The 11198-nt window shown below is 49.8% G+C and overlaps 1 protein-coding gene across 3 annotated transcripts in view; it reads left to right on the forward strand.

Annotated features, from left to right (window-relative positions):
- Positions 1 to 8962, forward strand: part of dusp8a (dual specificity phosphatase 8a) — a 32972-nt gene extending 24010 nt beyond the window's left edge. For 2 of the 3 annotated variants that reach the window (XM_027015200.2, XM_027015201.2), the window contains exons 4-7: positions 4645 to 4811; positions 5000 to 5159; positions 5486 to 5609; positions 5914 to 8962. In XM_027015200.2, coding sequence (XP_026871001.2) covers positions 4645 to 4811; positions 5000 to 5159; positions 5486 to 5609; positions 5914 to 6958 — 1496 coding nt within the window. In that variant the 3' untranslated portion in view covers positions 6959 to 8962. Of the gene's footprint in view, positions 1 to 363; positions 683 to 4644; positions 4812 to 4999; positions 5160 to 5485; positions 5610 to 5913 lie in introns of those variants that run through there. The other variant, XM_027015202.2, reaches the window with a different exon arrangement.
- Positions 8963 to 11198: the final 2236 nt, after the last annotated feature.

The raw sequence follows: 11198 nt of genomic DNA on the forward strand, positions 1-11198 counted from the left end.
GAGACTGTGTGTGTGTGAGAGAGAGAGAGAGAGAGAGAGAGAGAGAGAGAGAAAGAGACTGTGTGTGTGTGTGTGTGTGTGTGTGTGTGTGTGTGTGTGAGAGAGAGAGAGAGAAAGAGACTGTGTGTGTGTGAGAGAGAGAGAGAGAGAGAGAGAGAGAGAGAGAGAGAGAGAGAAAGAGACTGTGTGTGTGTGTGTGTGTGTGTGTGTGAGAGAGAGAGAGAGAGAGAGAGAGAGATCTGTGTTCATAGCAAATGAGCTCATTTACTCTTAGGTCAGAGGGAAGAGCGAGTGAGAGAGAGAGGGTGGGAGGAAGAGTCAGTCGATAAAGAGAACAGCGAGCGAGGGAGGGAGAGAGAGGGAGGGAGAGAGAGAGGGAGGGAGAGAGAGAGTGAACAGAGGCCGCACAACAATAGGGAGCTCCACTTTCAGTTGCTGCCACACGGACGGAGGAAGGTTCCGGACGCTCGTCAAGGACGCACAGGAAGCCCGGCCTTTCCGTAGCCGTCTCTGCGTGTGGAGACCACGTCCAGTGTCCGCGGCTGGTGAAGCGCGCTGGGAGTTGGGCTTTGGCCGCCACCGATGCCTGCAGACGTGGTGCTGGTCTCCCCCAGGCCCCCGCGGCCGGGCATGAGGCTGAAGATGAGGGTGCGCAGGATGAAGGAGGCGCGGCAGCTGCGAGGTGGGTCTGTTGCTCCCTGGGGCTGGCGAGCCTCGCGACCCGGGACCGCTCAGATCTGCTCTCTTTATCTTTCTTTGTCATTGTTTGTCCTTACGTTTACATTTTTATTTATTTTTTTTTTTTTGTGGTTCATTTTTTTTTGTGGTCCATTTATTCATTCATGTTCTTTCTTTCTTTCTAAAATAATTGCAAAGGTCCATTAGTCACCCTCTTTTTTGTGTGCTTTGCTCCACGGTTTATGTGATGCTATACTTTTCTTTGTTTTTTAAAAACTATAAGATTTCCCAGACAAACTTGTTTGTGGTGCAGAGTGTGTAGCACTCTGAAAAATAACCACAGTGAAGAAATGACACATCCCGATAAGCTACCTGTGAATGAATAGGTGTATCTCACCCAACACGTCACGTCATGCTCCATTACACTATGCACGTGTGTGTGTGTGTGTGTGTGTCTGTGTGTTGAACGTCTTTGTGCAAGCAAGAGTGTGTATGCATATGTGAGTCACTGTATTTGCTTTGTGCTTTGTCACTGGGCAGCGGTTAAACGGTTGCTGTTATCAGCCCATTCACTTATATTGCAAGACTGTTGTGCGTGAGGCTGCTGGATTGTTTTTGGGGAAGAACAGCAGGAAGGGTAATAGAAGGGTAATAGAAGCAGCGGTTAATGGCTTTGCTTGTGTGTCCTGCCCCAGGACTTTTTTATCCTGCGATTCGGCCATGCGTGACTACAAGCACCGGAGGCAAAGCCCTGCTGCCTGTGATGTTCCTCATTGTGCAGCATGCATGTGTGCTATGATGTCATACGGGCCTCATTGAAATGGTAATGTGTGTGTGTGTGTGTGTGTGAGACAGAGATGGAGGGGGACAGATGGAGGCTGCTCCTCAATGGCGTCATGTCTCCTGCATCTGGAGGCTGAAAGGCTGGGGGAGGGTGTGTGTGTGTGTGTGTGTGCGCGCACGTGCATGCGTGCATATGTGTGCGTGTGTGTTTGTGAGCTCCATTCATCCCCATCAATGGCTTTGCGCTGGTGCTGGTGAATGGAGAGTGTGTCTGGGGCTGGGCCTATAGAGTGAAAGGCTCCTAGCAGAGGAGGTCTTGTGCCCCGGGGTGAGTGATGTCAGACGCTGGGGTTAATGCACTCCCAGGCCAAACGCTTCCTTTACAAACTGAAAGTTATTTCATCAGAGCTAAACATGTATCTAGGCTACAGCTAAGGGTGGAACACACTGAGTTCACACTGTAATGCAACGTGTACAGCATTATAGACAGTTCAAATAAGCTTATTAAACACCCTTAAATGATGATGATAAAACAACAAAATACGAAAAATTGAAACTACGTTTGTGGAAGTGTGGCTAGGCGAGAGTAGGCCGTGCCGTTGGACGGGTCTGGCTGCAAGTTCAGTGCCCCACGTGCTCTGCATGAGCACTCCATCTGTGTGAGGTTCATCCGCACCAGGAGTTTCAGCCCAGTAGCTCCACGGATACCTGCCAATGCCCCCAGGCAGGCAGAGAGACACGGGAGGGGTGCGAGTGCGTGTGTGTGAGTGCGTGTGTGTGAGTGCGTGTGTGTGAGTGCGTGTGTGTGAGTGCGTGTGTGTGAGTGCGTGTGTGTGAGTGCGCGTGTGTGTGTGCGCGTGTGTGTGCGTGTGAGCGGCTCCCAGCTGATCCAGTCCGGTGGCATTGCCACTGCGCATAGAACAACATATACACACACACGCAAACCTGCACACACCCTTCCCAGTGTCCTCTCTTACAACTGCAGAGTGCAAAAAGTGAATGATGTCATCTGTATGAGTGCGTTGAGCATAGTTCATGTGTGCGCGTTAGTTCATGCTTGTATCCACGTAATGTGTTTACTGTGTAATGTGCGTGCCATGGCTGACTCACTGGGTATGTTTGGGTTTTTCCAGAATGACTGGGTTAAGATGGGTACGATGCATCGCCTCGTTCGCGAGAGCAGGCCTTTCTCTGAGCGTCTGGCCCACCCTCTGAGACGGGCAAGCGGTCTGTAATCTCGCCATCGCCGTCGAGACCCACTGAGCAATGTTGTTTAGCTTTCTAACCACCTCGGTGCCTTTTGGAGTCCAGCACTTTCCTCCTGTTTGCGTTTCATTTGTTCGGGAACGCGATGCTCCTTTAGGGTCCTCGTGTGAAGCTCGTCTAGGAGTGACGTGGAGTAGCGGCAGAAGCCCCCCCAGAGTGCCCCGTCTAAGATGCCCTTCCCAAGTCCTCTTCCACATCCTGCTCTCTGCCTCAAGGCCTAGGACAGGATGTGTGTGTGTGTGTGTGTGTGTGTGAGAGTCCTGCGTGCAGAGGCATACACTCACAGGGGAGGGGTGGTTGTTACGAGGACCAAGGCCGGAGCTGCACAAGGTCTCCGGTCCCTCGGGGGTGTTGCTGACAAATGTTGACATAACCCTCATGGGCAATGATGTCAGCGGGCCCTGCTGGCGAGCCGGTTGAGGGAGAGAGCACTGTGGGGTGGGGGAGTGAGACCATGGCCGAGGGGTGGGGGCTATAGCGCTACAGGATGGGGGTTGCTGGGCTTTCTAGTTGCAAAAGGCCGATCTGTTCCACCCGAAGTCACGAGCAGAACCCTCTACCTACAACGGACAGCCTGCTGTCGCCCGAGCTCTCCGAGAGCCGGGTGGTCAGAGTGGGCGGGTGGGCTGACAGGTGTTCAGTGGAGCCCGTTAGCCGTGGTGTGCTTGTGGAGCTGTGGTTAGTCGATGGAGTGTGAAGGCTGGATGATGTCATGCGCTGACACCCCTGTGTGGACTCTCTCACTCTTTGTTAGAAACCTGCTTATCAGCTCTGCCTTTATTTGCCTTGACTCGTTTTACTCTGTGCTTCTCTATTTTTCTGATCCTCCTCCTCCTTTCCCCCCCACCCCACCCCACCCCACCCCACCCCCTGTTCTATGCTGTCACTCTTGCTTGCTATTCACGCTTTGTTTCCTGGTTGTGTGGACACAGTGATGTCATGGCTCTCTGGCTGACTGCTGTGTGTGTGCGCGCACGCGCGTGTGTGTATGTTGACTGTGTATTGACTGTGTGTGTGTGTGTGTGTTGACTGTGTGTGTATGTATGTGTGTGTGTGTGTGTGTGTGTGTGTGTGTGTGCGTGTGTGTCCCAGATTCTCATGCAAGATTAAGGTCTAAACCCATCTCGAGGCATTTCCCAGCTCACCTAGTTCTACCGCTATTGTCCTCTCGTCCACCCTCAGCCAGCAGACATTACACAACTGATTTGTAAAACAGAGTCGTATGTACATACAAAGTGTGAGTGCGTGTGTATGTGTTTATGCACGTGTGCGCGTGCGCCTGGTTGTCGGGACGATGTTGCCACAGCCACCTCTGAATCGAGTGCTCATTCCCCAGGCTTGACGTGACCGTTCAGTAGAGGATATGAGGTCATTCAGGAAAGGGAGCCGCGAGGGCCAGAACCGGAGCCGCCTGCCTCTTAAAGAGACTGCGCCCTTTTTAGCGAGCCACCCATGTGGAAAGCACTCTTAAGAGACACTCCTCTTATCCCTTCTGACCTGCCGTAACCCTCATTAGCTAATGCGCTGTACCTTCAAGGCATGTAGTCCCAGCAGTGTAATCGTGCTCATGATGACTGAGTTTAGCCTTAAGCAGTGTTGTGATTAGAAACACACCCTAACCCTGCTAACCCTGCTTGTGATATGCAGGTTTCCAACAAGCTCTTTCTGTGCTCATCATTATTTAATTACTCTCAAACTGGTTTTTGACTTGCTCTGTTTTCCCAGAACCACTTCGTTCGAGACAGATTCTTTTTTTGCAGTTGCTTTGTTCAGGTTTAACTCGAGGCCCTGCGGGGTGTCGGTGATATAATAAGACCCGTCTGCGGTGATGCGCCTTTTCTTTTCAGTGGTGCGATCGAAACGCGGGTTCTCTGGTCGCGGCATTCGGCTCACGCGCATTCCCTCTTCCCCGTGCAGGTGGGTTTGCGGCCTTCTCGTCCTGCTTCCCGGGCCTGTGTGAGGGGAAGCCCGTGGCCGTTCTGCCCATGAGCCTGTCCCAGCCGTGTCTGCCCGTGGCCAACGTGGGGCCTACGCGGATCCTGCCTCACCTCTACTTGGGCTCGCAGAAGGACGTACTCAACAAGGTAAGCGAGGCTGGAACCCGGCATTTGGTCCAGACTTGGTCCTGTGCGTCCTGTAACCAAACTCACACACCCTTTACCCTTTACATACTCAGGGTGCTCATGTTTAATCCGATTGTTGTGTATGTTGAACACGTATGCCTGTGAGCGTTGCTGACTGGCTCGGGCTAACGTGGTTGCCTCTCTCCCAGGATCTGATGGTCCAGAATGGCATCACGTACGTGCTGAATGCCAGTAACACCTGCCCCAAGCCGGAGTTCATCTCGGAGAGCCACTTCATGCGCATTCCTGTTAACGATAACTACTGTGAGAAACTTCTCCCTTGGCTGGACAAAACCAACGAGTTCATTGGTAAGTGCGCGCCGGTTGGAGTGTGCGTGCGTGCGTGCGCGCGCGCTCGGCGTTCTTGGGAAACTTGAAATGTGACACCCGTCCCTTTTTTCGCACATTCACGAACACTTGGACTCGCTCTCTTCACGTTTGTAAAAAAGGGACGGATCAGAGCTAAAGCCCACCTGTGAAAAGCAAGCAGCTCAGGCTAAGAGGGCCCCAGGAAGAACGTGATGGTTTCACCCGGCCTGTTCAGCAGATTAGATGTGCCTGTTCTGTAGCGTGTCAGTGGGGTGTTTGGTTGTCTTTTGTGTTCACTCATGTTTGTCTCCCTTCCCCCTTTGCAGACAAAGCCAAGGTGTCCAACTGCCGAGTGATTGTCCATTGTTTAGCGGGCATCTCTAGGTCTGCCACCATTGCCATCGCTTACATTATGAAGACAATGGGCTTGTCATCAGATGATGCGTACAGGTGAGCCCGCGCCGGCGCTTTGCAGCTTAAATTGCATGCTTTTAAAAAGCTGTTCTGTGCCCTTGTAATATTAGATCTATTATCCCAGTCATAAAAGTGACTTGCATAGAAATGTGTAAACAATGGTGGTTATGGTTTTTTTTGTTTGTTTGTTTGTTTCGTTTCTTTCCCATAACTTCACAGGTCACACTGGGACACGGTACACATGTACCGTGTCTTATCCCAAAGCCGAGAGTGCAGAAAGGGAGGGTTGCACTGTACGTATGTGCAGACGAAAATAAAGCCCACGTTTCTCTCCTCCCAGGTTCGTTAAGGATCGCAGGCCTTCCATATCGCCAAACTTTAACTTCCTGGGCCAGCTGCTGGAGTTCGAGAAGGGTCTGCGGCTTCTGAAGGCGCTGTCCTCGGGTCAGGAGAAGGGCGAGCAGCTGGACGAGCCTGGCGAACCCGGAGGAGAAGCGCCCCCGAAGCCTGAGGGCTCTCGTCCGGAGGGAGAGGCAGACAGCAGCGAGATGGAGGCCAAGCTGGTGTCACCCACGTCACTGCAGCAGGGCTTCAACAGCCTCAACCTGTCGGTCGAGCGCATCCTGGACACCAACCGCCTCAAGCGCTCCTTCTCGCTGGACATCAAGTCTGTCTACACGCCCAGCCAGTGTCCTCGCCTGGCACCCGTCCACGTCGAGGACGTGCCCAAACTCTGCAAGTTGGACAGCCCCGGTTCTGGGGTCGCCAACGGCGTGTGCCAGCTGTCGCCGGCTTCGGACCGCCCTGGCTCGGCTGACTCCCCGAGCCCGCTGGCAGAGGGTGGGCCGAGGGTGCGCTCACGGCGGAAAAGCAAGCACAGTGGCAGCAGCGCAGGCAGCTCGCCAGTGCACTCGCTCGGCCGAACGCTGCCCGTGCGCAAAAGCCCCAGCCTGGATGACAGCCTGAAGTCATCGCTGCTGCTCAGCCTTCCTGCGGTGGGCACGGGGCCGATGTGGACCAAGCACCGCGACACGGTGCAGGCCACCACGCCCGTCACGCCCACGGGTGACACGCCCTGGTTCTATGGCTCGGAGTCTCTGGGCGGCGGGGGAGGGCCGGTGCACTTCACGCCGCTGGGCTGCGGCGGCGCGCTTCCGGGCCCATGCGACGCGGTGCGCCTCCGGCAGAAGGCGGGCGAAGCGCGGGAGTCACGGGCCAGCTGGCACGAGGATGCCGCCGCCGCCGCCGACAAACAGTTCAAGCGACGCAGCTGTCAGATGGAGTTTGAGGACGGGATCTCGGAGACGCACTCCAGGGAGGAGCTCGCCAAGATCGGCAAGCAGTCCAGCTTCTCAGGCAGCATGGAGATCATCGAGGTGTCCTGACAACCGCACTGCAAGCTGGGACTGATGGATAGAGGCAGACAGGCACCCCCTGCAGGCGAGGAGGAGTGAGGGAGGGTGGAAAGGGCCTGTTTCGGACTTGGGGAGCATTCGTTCACGCTTAGCCTCAAGGAAATGACTGATTAGGAGAAATCGGACATTCGGATTTCTGGGACTGGGGAGCTAGGTGGAGGCAAATTTCACTCTGTCTCTAGTGTTTCTAAGCCATCACCATCCCAAAAAGGATTTGGGAGGGTGCTAAGGACTGATCTGCTGTACTGTACATGCACAACCAAACCCAGGCGCAGAATAACTCTTCTCTCCGACACGTTCCTCTCCAAAAAAAGCTTTACCAGCCTGACTGTACTGATTAGAAAGCATGGCTCAGTCTCCTCTGGTCACCACTGCATACGGTATTAGTCTACCTTACACTCAGTGTAATTGCACCTCCACATCACAAGGGGTCTCTACTGACAGACTGGAAGCCCTGGTACAGACTCTGATCTAATGAAGGCTTCTTTGTGTACCATCTTTGTCCTCCCTACTCCTGTATCCCAGAAAGAGCGGAATTCTGGGGGAGGATGCAGGAATGTTATGAAGGAAAGGCATTGTGGATGTTCTTCTCGCAGTGCCCTCTGTCACTGTTTTGTTCTTTGTGTTTGTTCTTTTACCTTTTCCCAAATTTCACACCCCCCCCCCCCCCTTCCCCCACCGTACAATGGGAGGGGATGAAATGAATGACCACCCAGCTTATCCACACTGAGCATGCTCCACAGCTGCTGGGTTCCCTACAGATACATAGTATATACACTATACACAGCTATTTCAGTGGACGTTCTTAATCCTTTGGTTCTCTCGGTTTTAATTTATTTTATTTTATCCTTTCATTCTGGTAATGAGAAGTAATATAATGATTGTGGAATCTTTTATTGTGTGTGTGTGTATGTGTGTGTATGTGTGTGTATGTGTGTGTATGTGTGTATGTGTGTGTGTGTGTGTGTGTGTGTGTGTGTGTGTTGACCTCAGTTTTTCGCTGTATGGTATTTATAAAATCACTCACAAAACTGATACAGAACTACAAGCAGTATGTGCTATTTTGTCCATTTTTTGTACATTTTCCATTTTTTCATGTATAAGGGAGAGTGATTATTAAAATGAGTTCGTATGGTATTTTTAATGCACTTTCTTTTGCTTTAAGGAGTTTATGAATTGTTTCATCAAAAGGGTACCACAGTGCTTTTACACACCATGCGTTCCCAAACCCCTGCTTCAGTGTCCTGAACTGTCACGAGCTGTGACGTTCAGAACGGTTTCGGTATGTCTTCAGCCCGTTGGCTCTGAAATATTATAGGACTGTAAGCATGTGTATTCGACAATAATCAGAAGTGATAGCTCAGCTTCCTAAAATGACCGTAAGGCACGTCAGTGCATTTTGAATCTTAGATTTGAGCTTTTTCTCTACAAGCACATATGATGAATGCAAATTTAAAATGTTGCCAGGGACTTGGAGGGTTTTCCGGTTGTCTCTTTTATTCTTTGTATTTATGCGTTTATTTATTGTTTATGCGAGACCGTGCAGATGGGGTGTAAGTGACTAATTCAGAGGGACCTTTGTGAACCCAAATCATCACACAATATTTTGGACAGGAGGTCTCGATCTCTCTCTTTTGCTCTGTGAGTCTCGTGTGTGCAGGGGATAAAAAAATAAACTGACTCTACGTGATATGCTAACTAACGTATAAGCTCATAACACACCAGCTGTGGTGAGTCAGATCTGGGTTTGTGTTGGGTCCAAGGAAGACATGGTGGGCGGAGACAGAGATGATAGCACGTGATGCTTGAGTTGGGCTCAGGGTAGGTGCAAACAAGTCCCATCTCTGAGCTGTGGGTCCCCACACAGCTGCCCCTACCTTCCTGGACTAATCTCCCCACACCTTTTGGCCACATTCTGTCTTGCTCACTCTGTTGTCTCATTCTGGCTCACTTTCTCTCTCTCTCTCTCTCTCTCTCTCTTCCCCCCCCCCCCCCCCCCCCCCCCCCCACACACACATATATATACACATTTATGTTTGTCATTTTCTCCCTTCTTTGTTCCAAAGATTTAAAGACATCCCTTGGACTGGATTTCTGGGTGTACATGTGAAATGGTGTCGGTTGTTAATTTCTGGATGGATTCTCATTTCTCGCTTCTCGATGGCAGTCCTTCCTCCTGTACTTGTGCTGCTGTTCCTTTTCTTTGTGTGACACCTGTTTTTCTTTTCTTTCCCTTTTCTAGATTTTTAAAGATATTGTTATTATTTAAGACATGTAATGAAAAGATGCAGGCTGTCCATTTTGCTGAATCTGTTTAATTGTGGGAAACAACTTTTATTATTATTATTATTATTATTATTATTATTATTATGTTGTGTAAATAACAACGTATCTACAAAAATAATTGATATAGGGAACTTTTTAAGAGAAAATCCTGATAGGCTGCTTGACGCAAAATACCTCAGGTTCTATTCAAAGGCTTTTCCTCCCCTTGTACCTGTTTTGTGAAGATGAAACAAAAATATAAACATTACAAAATAAGAGCAGATCTGAGTGGTGTTTCTCTTCCACTGAACCCATTTTTAATGTATAAATACATACATGATGTAGTGTTTATTAAAGGTTCTTGGGGTCTGTAGACCTGCAGCCGTGCTGCTTCTGGAAAAAGGAAGGCAGGAAGGCGGACTTCTAAACACCCAGCCGGCAGCACGGCACCGCGGGCAACTACCGCGCAAACTAGAGCCCTGCTATCGGTGTGCTCCAAGAGGGAATTGAATGCTCACTAAACAGGTGCGGTGCTTCAGCATGCGCCGTGAGAATGGGACTGCCTGCGAGATCGGTGGAGTAGCTCGGGCTTTGATGGCTAATCTGCAGCCCTGCTGCCAGGGGGAGCGATCGTACAACAGCGTCGGCGTAGCCATGCACGTCTGCCACAAGACTCACATCTGGAAAATACTGCATATGCAGAACAATCACTTATCAATATGCTTCTCGTGGTGCATGCAGTGCATGCGGTGTTCGGTCACACATTGGCCTGGGTGTAGATGAACCCTTGTCTGGCTCCATTTTAATGTCAGTGGTGTTTTGCCGTTGAAAGTCACTTTTAGCACAAGTTTAGGAATAATCTTGGTCTCAGAAGCCGGCATGTAGTATAATCACACCGGTGCATTGAAAGAAAATTAGACTTGGACTCCTTGGATAGATACGACCCTGTCTCACGGACACGGTGAAGCCTAACTGCAAAGGCAGTCAAAGGAAACCCAGTGGAGAAATGCCATAAAAAGAATAAAACTTCCTCTATCACCTCAGGAAGATCTTTGCCACAAAAAAAAAAAGAAAAAAAGAATATTTATTATACATGCAATTTATTAAAAATAAAGTTCAAGTTAAATTTTGGTCTAAAATTAATTTAAAGAAAGACTCAAGAGATAAAACCTGAATTAAAATGATTAATAAAAAAAATTAAAGAACATAAAGTTAATAGATTCAAATTAAACCTATAAAGAATAAATTAAGAATTAAAAGAAATAAAAGACATTGCCACAGGATCTGTAAGCAGTAAGCTGCGAGTTTCTAGTGATTTGAGAGTTCTTCCCAGCTCACAGCACTGTGTCGTATCAGATACACTGGTCCTACCCCATGAGATTTATAGACCAGTAATAATACCTAAAAGTCAACTCTGTAGTATACTGGTACCAAGTGTAAGGACTTCAGAAAGGGAGTCATGGTTTCTCTTCATTTGCTCCTAGTGAGAACTCTAGCAGTTGCAGTTTGAATCCACTAAAGCTGTTTGTTTGTCTTTTTTGGAAGGATTATTAGGAGTTCATTAGACTAATCAGTCCGGCTGAAGATAAAAGCACAGGCAAGTTTCTGTAGGTCTGGTTTTGTCAGGAAATCTCTGCTCTTGTTGATGTTGTTAAGGTGATAAAATGTAGATTTAGTAACTGATTTGATGTGACTGCTAAAACCAAGATCATTGTTTTAGTACACCAAGGTTACAAGCTAGCACTTTTTCTTTAGCTACTCATAGGTGCATGCGGATGTGAGCCCGCGGTGCGCTGTGCTACTGGAAGAGTCCTCTGCTTCTCCTATTGTTTGCCTCCATAAAGTCCCTCTATTATGGCAGGGGTCCCCATTGAAAGGGGAGAGGAAGTCAGAAAGGTGGCACAGAGACTTCATACACCGGTGAACACGACACAACGCCAGCAAG

This window comes from Electrophorus electricus, chromosome 2 (genome assembly GCF_013358815.1).
Source record: "Electrophorus electricus isolate fEleEle1 chromosome 2, fEleEle1.pri, whole genome shotgun sequence".
NCBI classification, from domain to species: Eukaryota; Metazoa; Chordata; class Actinopteri; order Gymnotiformes; family Gymnotidae; genus Electrophorus; species Electrophorus electricus.